This window comes from Diadema setosum, chromosome 17 (assembly GCF_964275005.1).
Source record: "Diadema setosum chromosome 17, eeDiaSeto1, whole genome shotgun sequence".
NCBI lineage: Eukaryota > Metazoa > Echinodermata > Echinoidea > Diadematoida > Diadematidae > Diadema > Diadema setosum.
Genome location: NC_092701.1, coordinates 7,539,893 through 7,565,908, shown reverse-complemented (window position 1 = coordinate 7,565,908; position 26,016 = coordinate 7,539,893). Strand labels below are relative to the sequence as shown.

The 26,016-nt window shown below is 38.7% G+C and overlaps 1 protein-coding gene across 1 annotated transcript; it reads right to left on the bottom strand.

Moving 5' to 3' along the window:
• Positions 1 to 8,212: 8,212 nt before the first annotated feature.
• On the bottom strand, positions 8,213 to 25,029 carry LOC140240870 (glycosaminoglycan xylosylkinase-like). Its single transcript, XM_072320644.1, has 7 exons — positions 24,361 to 25,029; positions 23,562 to 23,648; positions 14,390 to 14,499; positions 13,688 to 13,859; positions 11,901 to 12,092; positions 10,506 to 10,565; positions 8,213 to 8,822 (listed from the first exon to the last, which is right to left on the bottom strand). The coding sequence occupies exons 1-7, from the start codon at positions 24,999 to 25,001 to the stop codon at positions 8,615 to 8,617; spliced, it is 1,470 nt and encodes a 489-aa protein (XP_072176745.1). The 5' UTR covers positions 25,002 to 25,029; the 3' UTR covers positions 8,213 to 8,614.
• Positions 25,030 to 26,016: the final 987 nt, after the last annotated feature.

The following is a 26,016-nucleotide window of genomic DNA, read 5'->3' as shown; positions in this document are numbered from 1 at the left end:
TGTGAATAGCCACAGAGAAATGACAGCAACTAGACAGTGACATGAAAGTTTAAGCAAATTCTGATTGAAACTTAATTGAGACATTTGGAGTTTTCTTCAAACAAACATAAATTTGCAACTCCATGATGTAGCATGTGAGCTCATCTTCCATTTGCCTGTGCATAAGACTAAATATCAAAAATCTCCATGGTTTTTTGTTACTGATGACAAAAATTATTTTTGCATGTAAGGATTGTATAGAAAAAAAAAAATATATTCACAATGATTGTATTATGGGTGCATGTATGACATATGACTGGAAATGCACTTGATGGGGAAATGAAAATATATTTAAAACAGAGCAAATGAAGTGTGATCTCACACTTGGCATCACAAAATTGCCAAGTTGTGTTCATTTGATCACAACTTCCTAAATTTTCATCAGAACTTCATCAAGCTTTCAGTGTCCTCTTCCTCCAGACCTGTCTGGTTCTGTTCACACAAACTAATTTTCAGAGTGGATTTCCCCTTTAAGACACCTAAAACACTATGTACAATTAAAAACAAACAAACAAACAATGAAATACTGAGGTATAGAGGCATGCTCTGTCTGTGGTGTAAATTGCTAAGATGGCAAGAAGAGCTGACACACTGTCACTTCTTTGACTGAATATAAAACCATTTCAAAACGCATTGTTCGGAAGAAAATCACAAACTACATGTACATGTGCAGTACGCCAATTTTTGCAGGTAGGCGAGCGAAAACAAACCAAAGAGGAAAAAAAATACCCTTTTTTTTTTTTTTTTTAGAAGGCAGATCACTTCACTCTTTCTTTTTAGCACACTAGGAAATTACGGCAGCAACAAAGAAGGTACATTACTAAATACACAATTTATATGTGTATACACATCATGTATTGTACCACTGCATATAGACATGCCATGATATAAACATATGATATATCTCCTCTACCATCCCTCCATGAACAACAATGGTTAAATGTTACAAATCAAAATTTGGCTATAGACATTTAAAAAATATCAACAATAATAACTTGAAGGTAATGGTTGATAACAGTTCATCATTCCAAATGTTTATCATTTTAAAGGTGTGCTATTCTGTATCAAAAACAACTAGATTTGTAATTCTGAAAATTTAATAGTACATGTACAAGCTTTTGTTTTGTTTTGTGTTTTGTTTTTTTCCATTTTTGGATTAACAAACCATATTTCATCTTTGGATTAACAAACCATATTTCATCTTTGAATATGCACTTATTTCATGTTTGAATGAACAAACCTTTAGAATAACGAACCTTGAAATAATGCCATAAAATGTTCAGACTAATAAACCCCCTTTCATTTTTGGATTAACAAACATCTAAGGGTACTATTAATCTACAGAATTTGTGTGTTTCCAAATAACAGATCTTTGGAATACTAAACCTTCCGAATCACCCCAACTTAACCCTAAAAGGGCGGGGGGGGGGGGGGCGGAATCCGCCCCCCCCCCCCCTCGACATTTTGCACTATAATTCTGTAACGCGAGAAGGCCTCGTCGCGAGGCTTCTTGACTTTATTTGTTCAAGTCTCGCGCAACTTTTTTGAGACCAAATTTGCAACGTCCGCGCATACTTTTGCAAAGCCACGCCCATTTTTGTAATGGAATGTCGTCCCAAAACGGGCACAATTTTGTAATTTTGTGTACATTTCCTATGGAAAACAGTGCTCTGTCATGAAAGTCATAAAAACCTGATTATGTTTACAATTAATCACTTTCATTTATCAATTTTGTGCTAATTATGGTAGAAAAGTGTCAGTGACAATTTCCAATAAAAAACAAAGAAAAAACAAAAGTTGAAAAACAAGGATATACATAAGAAATTCTGAAAACAATAAAATACATAAGAATTGAAATGAGTTTTGGAACTTTTTGTGATGTACAATTGTTGAATATGCTAAAACAGATATACAGATAAAAAAATAGACTCTCAATGCTTTTAATTAGGCTAAAATATGATCTTGAGCTTAATTTGCATAATTAATTAAAATTAGAAATTTATTGTTTCAAAAAATCTTATGACACAATCTTGTAGGACGTGGGTCTCACACATGCAAAATTTCATCGCGATCGCACCGATGGCCGAGATCCATCCCCCTGGTCTGAGCATAGCCAAAAAAGCCCGGCCCCTTTAGGGTTAAAATGCCTCCAAGTACTGATGCTGCCCTTCATCAGTCATTATTACCTCTGGGTACAGACCATATCAACATGTCATTTTTGCCCTGCATAATGAACAGGCCTTAGAAGGAAAAAAATGAAATCAATAAATATGTAAATGTTGATAATGTTACCTCAAAAGCAGGATTCTAGCTGCTTTTTTTTTTTCATTCAAGCTGTACAGTAGAGACTGAGTATTAGCTATCATGTTACTAGTCGTGATCTGCAGCAAAAACAACCTATTCATACAGGTACAAATTGCACAGAAACTCCTCATGCATAATTCTTCATAATTCTTCTCAATTCCAGGATTAAGTAATCCCCTTAATCCATGCAATATCACTGTAACAGCATTTGTCACAGGCTGTGGCAATGCCATGCCTGACTCAAACATGGTAGGGAGGGTGGGGTGGGGTGGGGGATTAACCAAAAGCCAATGACATGGCTTGGCAAATTACAATTACCAGCAGATGAGTAGGCAAACACATGTATGTGTACAAGGTCAAATGAACAAGAACAACAAATCTCATACATTAGTGCCTCGTCTAACTTCATCCCATGATTACCGATATTGACATATATTCATTGAAATGCCATAGGCACAATAAACTTATATGGGTGCATCAACAAAAGCTGTGATGCCTCTGGCACATTAAATCCAGAGAAAAAAACAAAAACAAAAACAAAAACTAAGAAGCATCATTCCACGAACCCAAAATCAAAATGTACAAACCAGGACAGCAAGACTTTAAACATAGATTTTCCTCATATTTCTGATTGTCTGGTACAAAAATCAGCTCTAAACATTTGCCGTTATCAATGTTTTTGTCCGTGTGCATGATTTCTTTTATTCGCATATATGATGCATGGCTAGTCTACAGCCGCAGGAAGAATTCATACTTACTTTATCATCCTAATATTCTTTTATCCAGTTAATCATTAGATTAAATATAATTGAATAATAGCCATGATTATTCCTTTACAATAATACTGTCTGGATTTTTTCTTTTCTTTTCACATGGTTGGGAGACAAAGTTTCAAAAATAGCTGACTTGGTAAAGGTTCACGCCAGTAAAGCATTATGTCTCTACAAGTCTTCAAAAGTATCCACTTCCAGTAATCAGTAAACATTTTTCAATAAAACTTAGATGTACACAAAGTTTATTGACAATGTGTATACATCTGTAACCCCTCAAGTTTGAGGTCATGAGCTACGAACCCTAGTAACACAGAACATCTTTCCATATTCAAAGGGATGGCACAGCTTTGGTTGAGATGGGATTTGAGATTTCCAGTGTTTTTGATGATGATTTTGTGAGATGAAAAACCTCCTATAAAATATGAAAGAGCATACAATTCTAACAGGAATTCAAAGTTTATTTGATGAAAATTGGTTTTGAAATGGCTGAGATATCCAAAACAAAGCTATTCTGGTAAAAGATGGGACCCATCTTTTAATAGGATCGCTTTGTTTTACTTTGTTTTTAGATATCTCAGCGATTTTAAAACCAATTTTCATCTTCTCTTAGAATTGGAGGCTTCTAAACATTTCATTATGTGGTTTCTAAATATCTCACAAATGGTTAAAAACCAAATTCTCACCTCAGCCAATACTATACCATCTCTTTACATATCTAGTGTATGAGCTGCACAAACATCTTTTAGGCAAAGCATATTCATGAAGTCTTCATACAAGATCACAGTTATCACCATGGCAACCAGAGGATGGATTGACCATTACTGAGTTGAAATAAAGCACACATCATGTCTGAAGGTCAGAAAATATTTCCTGGCCAAAGGTAAGACATTATATACGTACATTAGATATTATACAATGCAAATCCTATACTCTATCCTAATCCAAATAAACTAGTATATCAAATTATGAAAATATATATATATATATACTGTACGAGCTGAAATTTTCGCGGCGGTTTTATTTTCGCGAATTTCGCGAATCGCCTTCGAACCGCGAAAATAACAACACGCGAAAATAACAACGCGCGATTTAGTAAGTTCAGTTAGACCCTCGTAACCGCGAAATAAACAACACGCGAAAATGTCCTCCAAGTAGCAATTCGCGAAAATATCTGTACGCGGAGATTTCAGCTCGTACAGTATATATATATATACAGTTGAACCTCTCGTATCCGGACAAGTCGGGACCGGGGCTCATCCGGATAAGGGATTTGGCCGGATACGGGAGACTCAATGCTTTATACATGTACATATACATACACATGTACTGATGTAGCCCATTGTAGTACCACATGTAGTAATGTGTATACTGCAACCTTTTAATTGTTACACTCAGTAAAAGATCCCAAAATAGAGGTGTATGTTAATGTTGGAAGTACATGTTGTAATATGTAATTCATGTGTGTTTGTGTAGGAGTTCTCAAGGAGTTGGGAATCCCCCTTTCCTCCCGTAATTATTATTAAAAAAAAAAAAAAAAAAAAAATCACGGCGAGATTGCGTCCGTATAATAGAGAGATCCGGATAAAGGGAGGCCGGATAAGAGAGGTTCAACTGTATGTATATATATATCTATCACCTTCCTTTTTTCCCCCAGAACCAAAAGGAACAGTACTTATCATAATAACATACACATACATCAAACATGATATTAAGCCGCCTTTGATGGCATGGGGGGCTACCATGTACATAGACTCTGTATGATGTGGCTTTCTATGCTATAGATTGAGCTTCACAAGATTTTAGTACCAAATTCATGCAGTATTTGGAAGCCGTCTTATGGCATGGGGGCTACATACGTAGACTCTGTATGATGTGGCCTCCTATATTCATTCAAACATCACCTGTGTATCCACTTCACAGAACCATGGGATGGGATACATGGTGAAAAGTCTCGATGGTGACAAGAAGCAGAATTTCAACACTTGTATTCAATCCTCTCTAGTAACAAATAGGACAAATTGACATTGTGATGCAAATTTCAAATAATTTCCACATATCTAGTAGTCCTGATTTGGATCATAAAAAGGATCTTGATGTAAAAGAGATATGACACTGACTAAAAACATGCAGGTATTTCAGTATTTTTCCTTCATCTGCTCTTTAAAGGGATCATACAGTTTTGGTTGAGACCTAACTTCAGGTTTCTAACATTTTGGTGAGATGATGAGAATTCCCTTATGAAATATGAAAGAGCATTCAATTTCATGAGGAATTCAATGTTTATTTGATTAAACTTGGTTTTGAAATGGCTGAGATATCCAAAACAGAGTGATCCCAATAAAAGGTGGTACCCAGCTTTTATTACGATTGCTTTGTTTTACTTTTTTTTTTTAATGTTTCAGCTATTTCAAAACCGATTTTCATCAAATAAACTTTAAATTCCTCTTAGAATGGTATGCTCTGTACTATATCATAAGTGTTTTCTTGGTATCTCGAAAAAGTTAAAACCCCAATTTTCATCTCCACCAATACTGTACCATCCCGTTGACCACCAATTTTGTCCATAATTACCTAGAATGACAAGACTTGGAAACTGACGATTATAATAGAACTAGAACAAACCTCCGGTGGTTCTGGCAAATCATTGCTAGACGGAGAATGCTACACCCACACCCTCCCAGGATGACTTTACAAATACCCTGGGTGACATAATGAACCCCTTTGGGCACATGCCTCATATGCATCTCTATCCACAATGACAGGAATTATATCAAGCTCAACTTTCAAAGCTCATGCCCACCGGGCTCAACTTTCGGCTTAGTCCCCTCGTTCGCCATTTTCAAACTTTTGGCACTAAAATGAGGGCACCACATGCAACATACTATCTCAAACTGAGCTGAAGGAAGAGTTACAAAGAAAAACTAGCACACATCAAATCTGAGCGCCCTAATTCATCATTTCAGTACACAAGAGGATTTCACAGACTAAATACATCTCAGAATAGGGTTAGGTGTTGAGATACATAATTTCACAATTTGGGTTATTGCCTTTGTTTGGACATTATTTTTATCCACATACCTGATCTATACTGCTTTGGGAGCGATGTCATAAATTACACCCCCTAGCACACGAGTGGGTGCTGAGCTTTGCCTTACTGAGATAATTGTGAGGACAGAAATTTGAGCGCGTATCATTTGACTGCCCCAGCAACGTCTCTGGAAAATAGTCCATGGGTGGATGCCAGCAAAAATTGGATAACAAACGATGTGATGGTGGAGATAATGATGATGATGATAATAATAATGATGATGATGATGATGATGATGATGATGATGATGAAGGTGATGATGATGATGATGAAGAAGGTGATGATGATGATGATGATAATGGTGATGATGACGTTGCTGACAGTGGACAGTAATGATGGTGATGATACTGATGCCAAAGACATCAATGATGAATGATAATGACATTAGTATTAGTAATGATGACAACAATAATGTCTAAAGCAGTGATTAAGATGAAAGTGATTGTAGGTGTGGTGATGATGATGTTGATTACTCTGATGATGACCATACATAAGATAAAACCCTACAGTGCCTTTTGTCTTACTCCAGCATTGCTGTACTGTCACATTCTGTGATGTAACAGAAGCAAATGGTCTAAACTTGGTCGTATGTCAAATAATCAATTCTGCACTACACTATCATTACAGAAGACAGTACTTTGATTGGGAACTCAGATTTGCAAGCTGCACATTATTTTCCGAGATATCAATGCATAGGGTAGACGCTACCAAGCGGAGTGCGTCATTTCACAAACCTTAAAAGCACATGGTTGATTTTTTTTTTTTTTTTTTTTGTGGTGGTGGTGGTGGTTCATGACATGAATCCCATCTCTCTTTTAGCAAAAAGTGGAAAAGAAATTATATCATTACTTTACATGAAATACAAACAGTCACATCACCTTTATATCAATATAAAAGAAGTTCTAAAATATTTGGCACAATACTATTAGAAATGAATAAATAACTCATTTATAAGGCATATTCAAAGAAATATTTGAAACAAAATCATATATTTCAATCTTTTTCATTTCAAGCATGTTGTGTACTAAATTGATTCTTACAATGTCTCCAACTTGCACACACCATCAAGATTATTAGTTTCAGTCAAGAACGCCACTAAATTACTTTATATGCTTGATTCTTCTGCACAGCAGAATTCCCAAATTTTATAGGTTTGATCATCACGATTCAATGCACTTTGATTTAATTGTTCATACAGTGCTACTGAGATTTACCTATTCTCAATACAGCTAATATTTACCATCAGAATCAATTTAGGTTACAGCTGAAAAAAAACAACCTGTATATGCTACACATTCTACAAATAAAATATTGTGCAAATTTGGAATCATATAAAAAATCTGTGCATGATTGAATTCACAATAAACCACAGAAGATAGTGTCACCTCGAAGATGACATACAGCATGTGTGTTACAAGAGGCAAGAATATTTTCACGAGTTCTTGATTTCAAGAACATCAGTTGACACCCAAAATTTGTAAATAAAACACACTGAAATAATACAAATGTCACATATACAGTGAAATGTATTCTCTACAACAGAAGATTAAAGCTCATAATAGACTCAACTCTAACATTCTCCAGTTTGATAGTTGTTGGTGGTATTCATAGTCTTGCCAACACACACTCAAACATTTCACAAATGTATCAATCTCCTTGTTCTCTCTGATTTCTCTTAGCTCTATACAATTCTTGGCACGAGATCTTCTTTAGCCATTGACTTTCCTTTGCCCATTTCCATACTGGCATGCTTACCACAGCTTGTTCATTTCTGGCCTAGCACTGCCAATTAAGTGATGTCTCCACTATACTTAATTAGTATGCAACCTGGTAGATACAGTCAACCTCACATAAGTCGAATAATCACCTAAGTCGAAGGTCTTTTAAAGTCCTCTCCTCTTTATATCACATTGAGTTTAATTCCTCATAAGTCAAATTTTCTCTCTAAGTCAAAGCTATTTCTTCAGTCCAAATAGATTTGACTTAGGAATGGTTGACTGTAGTTCTGGACAATCACTGGGGGTTATAGGTCACTTTACCCAAAGCTAGATAGAACAGAGACAGGTCTTGGCTTTAACCCATTGAGGACAAGCTGATTTTTGCTGTAACACATATTTCCCACTGACATCTGCCCGAGTGTACTCGGGACTCGTCTTCAGCAGGTTAATTACAGGGAACAGGAGGTGATGAGTTCTGGCAAGGGGCGAGGCTTGGGCAATATTCGCTGACGGCAAAAAGCCCCAGTATTGCAAGAGCATACTCACAATGCGGCCCCTTTGAATAAATACCGGTACCTCTATGTGCTTCAAGTGCCGATTCGCACACCAAACCACGTAGCATTGTACACTCTGTCTAGAGTCCCTGGTACGGAAGGGGTTAAAGATAGCATACCACGAAGATGTAACCAGCTTCAGTCCACAAGAACCACATCCTCGCCATGCTTGGTGAAGCAGTTGTGGACGGTGTCGATGATGTCGTTCAGCCGCCGGTCCAGCGCCTCCAGGTGCCAGTTGGTGAGGACGGGGGCGATGGGGTCGTGCTGGAGCACCTGACTCATCACGTGGCTCAGGCGGCCGTCCTTGTACTGCTGGAGGGTGGTCCATGTGCTGCGTCGCAACCTACACCAGTGAAAAAACAACCAAACACTTCAGCTTCTCTTCTGAAAAAAAAACAAACAAACAAACAAACTTGAACCTTACTGTGCTGTTTGCGCAGATTGGCACACTTGCTGCTTTCTTCCCATACAGGCTCAGGTGTCTGAGCACTAATAGCCAATGAATAGAGACAGCTACTTTCCCTTAACGGTATTGTGTCACCATGACATTCATGCTGGTCTGAAGCACATTGATACATACCAAAGTGGGCTTGCTAAGTTTATAACTAGAAAAGCGCTCGGAGAACACAGACCTCCGCCAAGCCAGCAACTCATTTCCACCTGTACCTTTACATGCATGTAATTTCCAAAAATAGAAGCCTTTTGTTTATGTCATTGCGTGGCACCTTGCCTGTGCAGAGCACATGCTTTAGTGCGCGAATATAAACCTCCAGTACGCGCAGCTTAGACCCCAAGTTCGCTGATCTTATATGCCAAAAGATGAAAAATCCTTCAAAAATCCATAAAAATTCCTGAATCACTACCAAAATTGAATGAGGTGTTGGCTTGTGTTAATATCGACTTTTCATGCAAGTTTCATTTTAATCCATACACAACTTTTTGAGTTATTTTGCAAACAGACAAACCAACGCCGATGATCACTTAACCTCCTCCATCCTTGGCGGAGGTAACTAAGTCACGTTTGGATTACTAATTAGTGATGACAAAGCTTAGTAAGTCATGCTAAATTCCTGGGGAGCTATGTTGCATAAGATTAAAGGGACTGTATGATACTGGTTGAGGTGAGGATTCAGTTTGTAACGTTTTGCAAGATATTCACAAACCACTCTATGAAATGTTAAAGAGCATACAATTCTAAGGTGAATCAAAAGTTTATTTGATAAAAATTGGTTCTGTAATGACTGAGATATCAAAAAAACAAGGTAAAATAAAGAAATCCTAATAAAAGTCATGGCCTGTCAATATCATTAGGATCACTTTTTGGGATATCTCAGCCATTTCAAGACCAATTTTCATCAAATAAATGTTGAATCCTTCTAGAAATTACATGCTCTTTCATATTTCATAAGAGGTTTCTCATTATCTCACCAAAAAAGTTATAATCCTGACATTAAGGTCTCGACCAAAACTATATGATCCCTTTAAGTTTCTAGCCTCTACAAGAGAAGTGATGATGAGGACAATAACATATTTTGAATTGACATGAGGAAGAGGAAAACAAAGGTCGAGTCTCTGGTTTTGCATGAAAAGAAGCATCTGACATGTTACCATGCCCTGTAAGGGAAAAAAGGGCATACTGTATACATGAAACATGGTGTATTGTCTATGATGCAGCAAAACACTGCACTTTCTCGGACAAAACTCACATACCAAGTATGATACGTTAAATCTGACTCCTTTGTACATAAATCTACATGCATTAAAGGATTTTTCTGGAGCAGGAACGAGTATGTAAACTGATGTAATATGCATCCGAAACAGTCCATGAAATGAAATCCTGCTTGTGACTGAAAAAAAAAAGAGAAAAGCTGCTTTGTTTAATCATAAAATCTATGTGCTTTAAAAGGATTTTCTGGAGAAGGAATGAGTTCTGCGATCTGTAGCATTCCATGCATGAAATGAAATCCTGCTTGTGACTGAAAAAAAAAAAAAAGAAGAGAAAAGCTGCTTTGCGGCTGGTACTCACCTACAGCACTGATAGATTGGCGCAAGAATGGTTCCTTCATCTAGGTACGGATTTCCAAAGCTATATGAGATGGGAAGAAGTAAAAAACAAACACACAAGAAGACTCCTCATCAAACATGATCAATCTTTCAGTTGCCACTGCACATCTAGAACAACCAAACACATGATTAAATTTATGATTATTGCATGCAATGCATCACACTATTGAACAGCTGATATAGTTCAGTGAAAATAACTTGTCAGAGGTGAAATTATAGTTGCTAAATAACTGGCAAGAATTAAAAGCATTTTATAACATTGTCTATGGAAAAAATACAGGGAGAGCTGCAAGGCAATGACAGCATCACAGACCGATGTGAATAAGGATACAAATGTTGATACATATGTTAAGAGTTTCATTGAATCACATTAGTTTAAACAATTCCTTAATTTTCCTTTTTTTCTGCCCTATTTTAAGAGAACTGCCACAATCCTATTAATTTGATTATACACCATTTTTTCGAGCGTCTTTTAATTTCAAAGTCAAGTTTGACACTGAGAGTAGTTGCCCTTTAAAGAGGTGTTATTCTCTTTTGCAAATATCACAAAATTTTGCATGGTTGAAGAATGTCTCCTGACATCATGTATGAACTTTTAAGTTAATACACCTCACAGATTTAAAAAAAAAAAGAAAAGAAAAAGAGCTAGCCCTGCGTTACACGATAATATGCTCCCATAGTGCACCAAGAGCAACCGTTGATATTTTTTCAGAGTCTGAATAAATTCACTGGAAACCAAAATTATTGTTTCTCCTGCCACCATAAGGAAGTTTCCAGTTTTCATCACTCTGAGGAAAGGTCCAACTTACCTACCTCTACTATACACAAGCTTGAAGAAAGGAATCAAATTTTCAGGGTTACGCACAGGCAGGACACACAAACTTTGATAAAGCGTTGGATTATTTAAACTGGCTGTGTTTTAGATTTGATGCATCACGCTGTACCCAAGGGCATCGTCATACCCAAGGATATTGCGTAGTGCCATCTCATGTTTGTAAAATGTAGTTACACTGCCATTCAAGGCAGCCAAATTTTGGCTGCAGCGGGCAATGACTCCAAAGCCAATTTTGCCATGTTATGACATCTATACTTGTAATTATACAATAATCATAATAACGATAATACCTTCTTTAAAAATAATTTTGTTGAAATATGTTTTCATTTTTTAAGTAACTCAAAATGTCATCAAATGACATCATTTTAATGCATCAATTGGCCCCATGACAACTTATAAATATCAAAAAATCGATCAATCAATCAATCAATCAATCAATCAATCAATCAACAAAATGGTATATTTCCATTTGGTAGCCCTGGGTACTAAAAACCCCATCATTTGCATGCAGTGAATGCCAACCTCTTTGCGTTGTCCATGTGGAGCAGCATCGCCCTGTCGCCATCCTTCTCAAAGGTCTCATACATGTGCCTGTCTGCATTGCCGATGAGGTAGTCGAACACGGCGGCGTCCGTCATGTGGAGGAGGAGAGGGTGGCGGTCAGGGGGCACTCTCTTCAGAAGGTCCACACAGTACTGGTCATCTGTCTCCCATCTAAGCACAGGTGACCAATCGAAAGTCTTTCAGGTGTTCTTTTTGTTTTTGTTGTTTTGAGCACATCTTTAAGATATCACTCATTATACATTCATGAACACATCAGTATTTAGCAATATTTATCAACACCTCATTAACAGATGAATGCTGATGAATATTGATAATACATTGTATGTGGATGAATGCTGATGAATATTATTATTAAGAATAAGCACAAGTGACCAATTGAAAGTCTTTCAGGCGTTTTGTTTTTGATTTTGTTAAAAGCACATCTACATGATATTTACATTCATGAACACATCCATATTTAGCAACATTTATTGATACATCATAATAACAGATGAATGCTCATGAATATTGATAATATGTGGATGAATGCTGATGAATATTGTTATTAAGAATACCGCTAGTGAAGAATATTGATGAAGCATTGGATATTAATATAACATGAACTGGCCTTGAGGGCGATACAACATGTATTGTCCGAACTAGAATTGTATTGCCCAAGTCGAAGACGAGGGAAATACAATTCTAGTGAGGGCAATCAATGTCATATCCCCCAAAAGTAGACAGTCCATATCATTATTATTACCCATTTCAGGCATTTCAGGCATCTTCGAGCAGGAACTTACCTTAGAATAAAATGTAAACTTCCCAATTTACGGTAGCAAAATCCACTCGGCGCCAGGTCGAACCCTACACCACTGCGCTCAACTACACGGGCATGCTTGCACACAACCCCTATGCGCAATTCAGGTACGCGGCGCGCTCACACAGTCGCTGCGATCGTCCTCTTTTTTAATGTGCTAACGTATGGGAATTTGCCCTTCATCGCAAAACCTCTTCGCGAGAAACTCTCATTTTTTGGTGAAACCCGGAAGAAGGATGATACCCACTAATATTGCCCGCTGGAAACTGATGGTTTGTGCATATCTTTTCTTGGTGTTTACATGTAAAGTTAATGGCGAAACCCGCAAGAAGGATGGTACCCACTAATATTGCCCACTGGAAACTGGTGGTTTCCCGACCAATCAAAATACAAACTACAATTGCCCGTCAAAACTACCATACCTTATATGGGTAATAATCATGAATATTGATGCGAGGATGAATGTTGATGAATATTAATTAGGGACCATGGAATGTCCTTCAGCGTGGGGGGGGGGAGGAGGCATTGAATCTGTTGACCTCTGTTGGTGGTCATACGCATGTAGCTCAAATCTGTGGAAAGTTATTGAGAGAGTACCACAATATCACAAGTACGGGTACTGTACAGTGCTTATCAGGGCAAGCTCATTGACCTTTGGACCATTGACCTTGTCAGACGGCACCCATATTCATACTGGACCGCCATATTTAGGTTATGTACCTGTGGTGTGAGTTTGGTAGTCAAAGCTCATAGGCTCTGTGGAAAGTAAGAGAGAGTACACCAAATTGTTGACGACACCAACGTTTATGATGCCTCCCAAGGATGACAATGACAAAGAAGTGATGTACAGTATATGTCTCATTGTGCTATGCAGACAAGACAAGACCAAGTGAAAACCAACTGCATGTTTCCTACTTTCAACGGGACAAAAAAATTTGTGACTTACTTTGCCTTCTTGCCATCTTTGTATGTCCGTGACCACAGGTGTCTCCATTTTTTCAGCTTGAGGTCAGAGGGCAACCAGAGGGTCAACGACCCCTCCATGAGGTCACCATCCCCACAAGCAGCGTAATCCGGCTTGCAGTAATAGCACTTCCCGTAAAAACACAAATTATCATCTGAAAGAAACAGAAAACAATTCAAAACACACATTGTTATCTCAAAAAGGATGAGAAATGTTCAGGAGTATGAGTAAGAACATGCCCTGCCATCTGGGGAAAAAAAAAATGTTTTTGAGTGGGTAAATATAAAAAAAAAGGGAGCGAGTAGCTTTGTTTACATTTCAGCAGGAAAGGGAGGAAACAAAAGACAATTTCTTTTAAAGCAATCATACCCTTCACATGGAATGTCTAGTAGGAAATACAGATTCTTGCTATGGTATTTTCATGTAAGTATGATGGAAAAAAAAAACACAAATATATGTCAAATGCAGTTAGATGAGTAGTAACAGAATTAGGAGTGAAACTATTATTAGGAATTTAGTCTTGATAAACAGACTGCCATGCAAAGACATTTTCACTCATCCAATTAAAGTAACAATGTGGTCATCATTGTACATGAACCTTAAACCATCAGTTCTGTAAAATCCTGCTGAAACTAGTATACATGAAACACACTGATTTTTTCATAAGACATGCAGTACTCTTACTTTGTTCCACGAAAGTCTCTTTTAATACTGGGGAGGCAACGGGTAATATTTCAGTCCTCAGGTTGACCACACGGCCAACCACTATTGGCGCTCGCCGGAAGTCCAGCACTCTAGGAAAGGATCAGAGAAAACATTTACTAGAACTTATCAAAAGTTTGCAATCATCCAATCAATTGAACATTTTGCAAGACTGGACCATAATTTGGGTAAGCATATGTTCACAATATGTGTGCAGCGTACAACCTGATATTGATGATACAGTATTCATCGCATAATTGGGCATCTGATAATCGGGAACCTCGCTTAAATGACATACGCTTCCCAGAAACATTTCCAATGCATGGTATTTTCACTGGATAATCGGGAGGGGACCTCTGATAAACGGGACAATTTTTCTTCAAGCGATCTTTGATTTTGTTGATATTTTACCCAAAAAAATCTACCAAAATACCACAACAATATTTCAAAGATTCCCTATCAGTTGTTGTTTACATCAAACTTACAAAGCAAGCTTCGGACTGGTGTGTTTTGACCTCCGTCCATCCAGTACACGTACACATGCATTGTAGCCACGAAAGCGCCGTTTAAAGTATCCATGCCATTGCAAAACACACACTTTCGCGAACATTCTTCTCCCCTACATAAGCAAAGCCATGTGCTCGCTTGCAATTCCTACTCAGAGAGTTGACAGAAGAACCCGGTTGCGATTACTCTACAAACTTGTACAGTACATCATTGCGAGAATGTAGGGAGAGCTAGAGGGTTGCGCCGAGGGGTAGCGTGGTTGTGTATTCATGTACATGTACAGTACAACGTACGTCAGTATGCATGTGTGTGTGTGTGTGTGTGTGTGTGTGTGTGCACTACATGTACATGTCGTATGCCGTTAGTGTATGGTGAGTGCTCATCGCGAAATCGGGCACCCCGCTTAAAGGGGCCGTGTTTGCTACTCCCAACCTGTCCCGATTATGCGATGAATACTGTATTAGAATTACGATTGTGCAGATGTGTGACTGAACATCATGAAATTGCACAAAGCTGTAACTGACTTCTAAAGAAGAATCAAAAGCACTAAGAAAAAAAATATAAAGACTAGGGTAAAGCAATGACATCTAACAATTCTTGAATTATCCATCTCATGATCATATATATAAATTCTAATGTTACAGTCATAACAAAGTTTAGCCTTTGGTATTGTATTTGCACAGTATGCACATTAGCTTCAGTATCTCAAATTTGCAAATCAGTCACAGTTAACAAAACTACAAAAACACAAACATAAATGCCTGGGAAAGCTGTACAATTTACAGCAAAAGTGCCTCACTATTAGTCCGGGAGCCAGCGGGGGTCAGCCTAGCTGAAAAGGTTACCAATTTTTATGTGTATAGCAATTTAGTACATATGCCCCTGAGTATGGAAATGCACGTCTGGCTGGTCATCGGTGGTGGGTGTGGCCAGGAGGGCCACAAAAAGGACCCCCAAAAATTAGGCTAGCCTAGCTGGAAAAGTAACCCCATGAAAACAACTGGAACTTGTTCGTTACACTTACAGGATAAATGAATGACCATTGCCAGACGTTTTAAGTGGTGGGGGGTAGCCGCCAGACGCTCTTAAAGGCCCAACTCCAGCTAGGCTAGCCTAGCTGAAAAAGTAACCTCATGAAAACCACTGGAACTTGTTCGTTACATTTACAGGATAAATGAATGACCATTGCCAGACGTTTTAAGTGGTGGGGGGTAGCCGCCAGACGCCCTTAAAGACCCAAATTTTTCCAGCTAGGCTAGCCTAGCTGAAAAAGTAACCTCATGAAACCCACTGGAACTTGTTCGTTACAAATACAGGATAAATGAATGACCATTGCCAGACGTTTTAAGTGGTGGGGGGTAGCCGCCAGACGCCCTTAAAGACCCAAATTTTTCCAGCTAGGCTAGCCTAGCTGAAAAAGTAACCTAATGTAACCCACTGGAACTTGTTCGTTACACTTACAGGATAAATGAATGACCATTGCCAGACGTTTTAAGTGGTGGGGGGTAGCCGCCAGACGCCCTTAAAGACCCAAAATTTTCCAGCTAGGCTAGCCTAGCTGAAAAAGTAACCTAATGTAACCCACTGGAACTTGTTCGTTACACTTACAGGATAAATGAATGACCATTGCCAGACGTTTTAAGTGGTGGGGGGTAGCCGCCAGACGCCCTTAAAGACCCAACTTTTTCCAGCTAGGCTTGCCTAGCTGAACAAGTAACCTTGTGAAACCCACTGGAACTTGTTCTTTACACTTACAGGATATATGCATGACCGTTGCCAGACGTTTTAAATGGTGGTGGCTGGGGGGGGGGGGGGGGGGGGTAGCCGCCAGACGCCCTCAAAGACCCAATTTTACCAGCTAGACTAGCCTATATATAGCTGGAAAAATAACCTCCTGAAACCCACTGGAACTTGTTCTTGTGATACATTCAAAGGATAATTGAATGATTGTTGCCAGACAATAGCCGCCAGACGCCCCAAAGACCAAACTCTTACCAGCTAGGCTAGCCTAGCTGAAAATTAGGAAAGTAACCCCATGAAACCCACTGGAACTTGTTCTTACACTTACAGAATAAATGCATGACCGTTGCCAGACGCTTTAAGTGGTGGGGCGTAGCCCCCAGACGCTCTCAAAGACCCAATTTTACCAGCTATAAGGTTCATATATTTCAGAAATGATAGCAGTGTAATTCCATAACTATACCGCTTGCTTGCGAGTTCACCTGTCTATGCATGCCTTATTCTTTTGTTCTGCTTCCTTGAGCCCCAACTCATGCATTCTTATGGTGACTCTCCCATGTCATCATCCTTGTTCATTGCAATTTGTTCTATTTTTTGAAAATATTCTTATTCTTTATCCCAATTATCACAAATTCTGAAACTCTGTCCTCAGTATAACTAATTCATAGTTGTACAAATGTAAAATCTGAGAATCACCCGGAGGTCTCCTTTAATGGGGGAGTTTCTTGAGCTCACAGGGAAACATGCTTTGAAATATCAATAGGGCAAGTGTTGAGACGAAATACTGTAGAAATATGAGAATATACAGTGCTGTGGTTTTGGTAGAAGAAATAGGGTATCTGTATTTGTCCTCAGTGATAACCAAAAAACTTATTTGGAAAGAATAATAGACATCAAAAAAGAATTGCCCAATCACACATGTCGGGATTTTCTCAAACATCAGTGTTCTCATTTTCTTTGCAGTGTAAAACAAAAATAAAAAAACAAAAAACAAAAAAACAGGGCCGGGTACAGTATCCGGATGGAAATTGGTGGGATGGGCGTAAACCCGCGGGTATTATAACATACTGACGTGAAAAAAAAAAAACAAGACCAAAAACTACTTTCTTTCTGTGCCCTGGGGAGAAATATTCATCAATTGCATTTTGGAAATGTTGGAAATCACAACTTTTGATGAAATTGTCTCCTACAGTATCTCTTCTTATATTATGAAGGCTTTTTTTTATAATTAAGTTTCTTTCCTCTATGACCATGATAAAACAAACCCCTGATGATTAAAACAAAAGACAATCAAAACTTGGCAAATGAACTCTTTGGACATTAGCAAAAGGAAATACATTAACAGTTTTTGCAAACACTATATACAATTGTCTAATACTCCATCAAGCTCATAAAAAATACAATTCTACTGCAACAAGAAATCCATTCAGTAAGACTCGTCCTCGGTGTACATAGCTTAAAATGCCAACTTTTAAAAAATAATGCCCCAGCTCTTAAATTTACTTTAAAAAGGGGAAGTAAATCTCAACACCTTTGGCCTATGACTTTTTAAGGTACCGTATCACCTTACGGTTGAGGAGATGGGTAAAGAAAAATTATTAACGAAATAAAACTTATAGGAACATGCTTCACATGACCTCACCGTTTTCTTCTCTTAAGAAAGAAACGAAATCTGAAAATTGTTCAAGAGTGTTTTTGAACATAGTACATTGCAAAAGCAGAAAAAATCAGTGTTTTTTAAGATACATAACTCACAACAACAAGGAATTCCTGTCGTGTCTAGTATTGCACGTTTTTTGGTTTGGAGGGTTTTGGATGCTAATATTTCAAGACAAGTTTATGCTCCGGCACTTCAATGAACTTAAATGTAAAGTAATGATCAACCTCTCTTGCTAATAAACTCAACATTTGCTGTTCTTCAGTAAAGCATAATTATGACAGAAACATATGAGAAACATGTCTAAAATTCATTTATATGAATAAGCTCACAGCAACAACAAAAATACCATGTTATCTATAAACTAATACTGCATGTACTTAGTTTCGAGGGATTAAGATGCAAAATGTTATGACAAAAGTCCCTACGTGGCTACCAGCAATTAAACATCCTTCAACTTCTTTAGCAAATGAGCTCATGTGTATCATCTTCTTGTTGAGAAGACGAAGATGAGTAATGATAAAATAACCAAACTATCAACTTTCCTTAACATGTTTTACATGAAATCATTATTGCATTTTCTTAACGAAATAGAAAAAAAAAACCCAGAACATCTGAAATTGTTCAAAATCGCTTCTTGATAACGACGAAAGCAAAGGAAACTTAGTGTTTGTAACCACTATGACACGTGTCTACAGATCTGTCATGCTCATAAGAAACGTAACTCACAGTAATATAATTTTATACAGTGTAAAAAGTACTTGGTTTGGAGGACATTTAGATGCCAACTTTTCAAGAATAATACACCAGCATTGACATTAACTGATGAAAAAAAAAAAAGGAATGCTCAGCTTCTTTATCCAATTAGCTCATGGGTAATTCCTTGTAGTTGAAAAAAAAAACCGAGTACACATAAAAATATAGACTTCCCGTAACATGTATCACAGGTCATGATCTCCACATTTTTGCTCCTCTTAACTTAAAAGATATAAATATATATTCAAATTTGTTTTAAATGACCTTTAAACAATATGAAGAAAAAAATTCTGTGTCTGCAAAGGCTTGACACGTGTCTAATACTGGGTCACGCTCATATTAAACGTAGCTCACAGGAAGGAATTCACGTGTGTATAAAATAATACTGCAAAGAGGGTGCAAAGTTGAACCCTTTATTGAGGGTGCGAAAATGTTCCCTTGGGTACATCTTTCCACCCACACTAAGTGGTGCTAGATTGCACCTCTTCTTGAGGGTGCATCTTTCCACCCACACTAAGGGGTGCTAAGTTGCACCTTTCTTGAGGGTGCGATCTTGCACCCTTTACCTTTCGGCGCACCTTTGCACCCCGTGTAGCCTTTACATCTTGGTGCAACTTCACATCCTTTCGTGAGGGTGCAAAGAAACACCCAAAGTTCCAAGATTGTGCCTTGTTTTGAGGGTGCAATCTTGGAACTTTGGGTGCTACTTTGTACCCTCAAGAAAGGGTGAAAGTTACACCCTCGGGAGCAACTTTGCCCCCTTGAAAAAGGCGCAACCTCGTACCTTTAGGTGCAACTTTATGCCCGAAGGATGCAAGAATGTACCCTCTCTTGAGGGTGCAATCTTGTGCCTTATTGGTATGATGTTGCACCTATGTGGTGCTTATTTGCTCCATGACTGCTGCAAAATTGCTCCTTTAAAGGAGCAAGTCAGTGTCACCGCCTACTCCTTTATAGGGGCAATATTGCCCATCATCTCAAGGTGCAACTTAGCATCACATAATCGGGTACGATTTAGTTCCTTAACTACTCTAAACCTTGAATAGTGCGAACTGATGTAAGCCTATTTGCTCAGTATATAACTTATGTTGTTGCACTCTGCAAAGTAAATAGGATTAGTGTAACTTGGATCTTGTGAATCATGAAATGTGTGTGCGTGTGGAATTTGTGAGTTGTGAAAATGTTAATGTAAAAGTTAACTTAGTTGTGTTTGAATAATATACTGAAACCAAAAATGTACCCAATTACCTTTTCAATAAGGTGAGCACTATGTCTATCAAACAGTTAACCTTCTCGGCAAGAGTATACATCTGCATGAAGGAAGAGGTGAAAATATGATATGCAGTTGTCTGGATACGTTTTATTCAAAACGTTCTTGAATGCGTACTTATTCACATAATCTATAAGAATAACATATTATGCTTCTTACCAGTACTCAAAGCCTCTAAAACAAGAGCATGCTTCTTACACTTCTAAAGTATACACCATATCTTAAAAACAAAATGTAAGAGGATTTAAGAAGCTGTTTGTATGCATTCAAACGAATCCATATTTCTATCTAAAATCTAAAACGTGTCTTGTAAAAGGGGAATTCGTTTTATAATGACGATGCCAATTGTCTTAAAGTCCTTATCACGACATGTCTTGGAGTTCACGCTTATTGAAAACATGAGATTCTTGGCACGTAGATTACAACTATGGTTTAAAGAGTTAACTGAGATACGCATACCGTATACGGGCATTTCGATGAAAACATTTAAATACAAGGCACTGTAAATAATATGAAAATCAAACTTGATACCAGCCCTTATCGGCAACCAATAGAGACTATGGAAGACTGCAGTTATAATTGTGTTCAGATATTGTTTTGGGTGATACACGCATGCCGACTGATTTGGGATCAATTCGAGTCCCTCGAGCTGAGATTCCGGAACTGCAATGAGCAAACCATCATTATGCATAACAAAGTGACTGAGAATAATGCATGCACCAGTTTCTGTTTCGTTGTTCTATACACAGAAAGTTGTTTCGTTTTCCAATCCTGTGCAGGCACACAGAGATTTACAGAATTCAATCATCTTTGGCTATGACGCCATGGTCGCGTGCAAAATGAATGCAGCTTATCTAACTTAACCTGTAGTTACTGAATAGGGGACTACTGTATATTCAATTTATACATTATTAATCGGATGATAGAACCTGTCAAAGAGTAAATTGCGGATATCATATACCATTGTCATATTCACTTTAATTCTATACATAGTATCAATGGAATGTTATGAACCACTTCAGCATTAACAATCATTATCATAATTATTTCCCTGAAACGGCTGCATTTGTATGAGAGGGAAGAGTTTGGCATCATACTTATAGCAAGAGTCGTGACTACAAAACTAAATACATGTATTATACAAGGTTTTAGGACACTTTGAATCATGCCCCCCAAAAAAAAAAAACCAAAAAAAAAAACCAACAAAACAAAACAAAACAAAACAAACCAACAACTTAGTGAAATGTTGTACAATGTATATGCCCTACTTCCATTAACCTATGATCTTTCACCTTTGAATACATGGCCCGCATTTTTTCAACGAATAGGCATTTGGATGCAACGTAGGTATCATATAAAAGAAAAAATGTTTTAGGAAAATACATCTAACCCCTTCAGAAATAATTAAGGAACAAATAGCAAAATATTGACACGTTCACTTCTTCCGTAATGACATGACAGAAAACTTTCTTCACCGAATCGTTCTGCCGTAATTCATGAGCAAGTCATGGATATATACTTAGTTCGATTAAAAGTATACATTGAGTCATTGCAAAAGCATCTAATGAAAAGCATGCTTCAGAACTACATCATTGTCATTTATTCTATAACACTAATAATATAGAGCTATTGGTCCGCCATATTGCCTAACAGGTCGTTGTCCTCCTATCACTATACCACGTTTGTTTAGCAAATAAGGCACAGAATTTAATTTTTCACTTGTTGCCAAAGACTCTAATCTTCTTTACCGCTATTCCCAGACGTGTATGCTGGTGCTGTATGAATTAGAAACGGAAGCTTACAAATATTCACCATCTAACAAGGCAAAAGCGAAGTGATGTCTCGTCCACGTATCGACTTTGTGATTACAGAGATTTTCAAATGGCATAGGCCTAGTTCATTGACTTTTTGACTGTTGACGTAGTCGGACTTCACCAATATTAACACTTGACAGCAATCATTAGATGATCTGAGGAGTGAATTTGGTGGTCATGTAGCTCAAAAGTGTGGAAAGTTATTGAAAGAACACCAGAATACTATGTCGACAGTGTTTATCAGGTGAGATACAAACATAGAACAAGTTCCAGTGGGTTTCAGGAGGTTACTTTTCCAGCCATCAGGGCTATAGTCTAGCTTGTAAAATTGGGTCTTTGAGGGCATCTGGCGGCTACCCCCCCCCCCCACTTCTTAAAACGTCTGGCAACGGCCATGCATATATCCTGTAAGTGTAAATAACAAGTTCCAGTGGGTTTCATTAGGTTATATTTTCAACTAGGCTAGCCTAGGTGGAAAAAGTTGGGTCTTTAAGGGCGTCTGGCGGCTACCCCCCACCTCTTAAAACGTCTGGCAATGGTCATTCATTTATCCTGTAAGTGTAACGAACAAGTTCCAGTGGGTTTCATTAGGTTACTTTTTCAGCTAGGCTAGCCTAGCTGGAAAAATTTGGGTCTTTAAGGGCGTCTGGCGGCTACCCCCCACCACTTAAAACGTCTGGCAATGGTCATTCATTTATCCTGTAAGTGTAACGAACACGTCCCAGTGGTTTTCATGAGGTTACTTTTTCAGCTAGGCTAGCCTAGCTGGAGTTGGGCCTTTAAGAGCGTCTGGCGGCTACCCCCCACCACTTAAAACGTCTGGCAATGGTCATTCATTTATCCTGTAAGTGTAACGAACAAGTTCCAGTTGTTTTCATGGGGTTACTTTTCCAGCTAGGCTAGCCTAATTTTGAGGGGTCCTTTTTTTGGCCCTCCTGGCCACACCCACCACCGATGACCAGCCAGACGTGCATTTCCATACTTAGGGGCATATGTACTAAATTGCTATATACATAAAAATTGGTAACCTTTTCAGCTAGGCTGACCCCCGCTGGCTCCCGGACTATATGTACACTATCAGCCAGGCAAACAGTACGAATAGCAGAAGTGCAATTTTATAGTCTAGAAGTAGTGTCACTAAACACTGCAATATGGGAGTTCAATGATTCATCAGAAGTTTGGAAGGACCTGGGTCTAATTTCATAAAATATGTTAATACAAATGACAGGAACTAAAACTAGAATGCCAACTCCTTGTAGCAACAGCCAATCAGGAAGTAGGATTCTTGTCATTGCCATGACACTTGCCATTGCAGCACGAGTTGTTCTCACAGCAACTTTTTTGTTTTTGTTTAAATGAAACAGAGCCCCAATATTACAGATTGTAATTAACAAAGAGATGAACGCTCACCTGTCTAAATGAAATGCAGCAATCTCTCCATTGTGTCTGTCATAGCCAGCATACGGAGTGCCATAGATCACATGTTCACGAGGATATCTAAAGTGAATTCAAATAAAGACATGAAACTGGTTCATGATTAGTATTACGATAGATGACTTATACTGTCTAAGAAATAAAAGCATTGATCATATTTCCAAGAGCATCAAACTTAAAAAGGAGCTGCTGGATGAGCTGCTATTACACCCTATGGTGCAGTTGTAAACCTCACAAGTTTACCATACCAGGGTGCCACAAACCAACTTCTCTGCTTCCCCACAACAACTGAAAATCACTGTCAGACAAGTAAAATGAGTGTAAAAGCACTTGTCTGTTAAGTGTTAAAAGTACTGGGCCTTTTGTCATTTAATCCATCTTTCCTGTCAAGAGCAAAAACTTGTCTTTTTTTTTTTTTTTTTTTGGGGGGGGGGGGGGGGTTGTCTTCTGTTTCCAAGGGCAGTAAGGGCATTGGACATACTCCCGCCCCGCATAGCAAGTGTGTATATCTCCTTTTCAATAGCCTTCCACCCAAAGTTGACTGAAAGCCAGAGCTAAATTAGATAATAAAATATTTTTACTTGCACCTTGCCATCTGCTACCAAACCCAGCTACCATACACATACGACATTATGATTAACCATTTGCAAGAATCTTCAAGCTTGAAGGAGGCAGGCATAATCTGAGAGAGAAGAAGAGGAAGAAGTTTCTGGTGGTTTCCAAGATTACCACTACTTGGGATCCAATCCAAGCTTGGCTGTATACAAAGTCGTACCTCTTTGGTTTGAAGACAACCAGCTGATCACCCTCTAGCGTCAGTCGAGCCTTCAGCTGCGTCCCCTTGAAGCCCACATCGGCTCTTGTGACGGGGGCATGGGCCATGGCATGCAGGACTGTCCCGAGCTCCTTGGCTGCGGCCGGCGTGATCTGGTCAGAGCTGACCCATTGCCCTGCTTTGCCCCAGATTGCGCTATAATCGTATCTAGTTCTTGGTTTCCACAACGGCACAAGGTCCTGTTCCAGGGGATGTGTATCGTTCTGAAACTTTTCCAGCGCATTCGGTCCGTTCTGGGGAGTCCCCTGGCCATTTTCGATCTCGACCTCATGCGGGACTTCCTTCTCGCCAAGGGCTTCCTCGCTCTCCTTGTCATTTCCAACGTCCACGATGTCCTCACCTCCATTTGGCAAAGCGGGTTTGCCCTCGACGTGTTCAACGTTTGATTCAACACCTGGTCTCCTGATGCTGCGATTGTCAACATTTTGCAGAGCATCATCTACGCCGGGCTGCCGCTGCTCTCGCGAATTCCTCTCCCGGGTGCTCGTGCTTGGTGGAGAGGGCAGCACCACAATGACCAGGAGCCACAGACTCACAATGAGAATGGATAACAGTATCACCCATTTCACTTTTAGCCTCATCTTCCTCTAGGCAGCTCCAGTGGACATCTTTTCAGTTTTGGTCATCTGTGCAGGTATTAAGTCACAATGAAAATATTCTTGCACACTGAAAATTTATATGTTGTACATTTTGAAGTAATTCCTTATGAATGGACCGACATTTGTGATATCAGCATCTCATGAAAAATACAGTGTACTGTGGTCTGTAACACAAATGTGCTGCATTTTTAGGGAGGTAACTGTTAGAGGTCTAGAATTTCAATAAAATTTGAGCCTACACATGCCACATGTAACGTTAGATGCTCGTGTGATTTATGTAATGGGGCAAAAAAAAAGGGGTTTGTCTTTGATTAAGGCATCACTTCTGAGATCTATCTCCCTTCGACAGTCACTCCCCTTGTTAAATTTGCTGATTTAATTCTTTAGACTAGATTAGATCTATCTTCAGTCTAGAACTAGCTTAGATTCAAAACTAGATTAGGGTCCTAGTCCTATATGTTAGATGTAGATTTTTTTAGGTGCTCTTGTCTCTCTAGTTCGATTTTCAGAGAGTTGATGCTAGATCTTTAAATTTATAGCTCAATGACCATTGATGACTGTTACATTTCTTGCAAGATTAGACCGTAAAAGCGTGTAAGATTAATAAAGTTAGTGCATTCTTTTGGTCATTCTTACCCGTTAAAATCCTGATTCAGGGCCAGGCCCTCCCACGCCGAACGCGTCACGGAAGCTCTCGGGCCCGGGGCGGGCGACGCTCCGCTTGTCGTCCCGTTTCAATCACTTCACTGCGGTCCACTCACTCATAACTGTCACCGAGTTTCTGAAAGAATAACCTGGCCTTCGAATATACAAATCGGAATCCACCAAAACTCAGCGAATATCACAGGGCATGTTACACATAAGTTAATTAACATGTGTGATCTCCGTTTCATCGGAGTGTTAAGAATTCGTAGCACTTTCCAAAGACACGCGAATCCATCCGAGAAAGCAGAAGGATTTCAGCCACGTATTCACACAACACATTGAAAGCACAAAG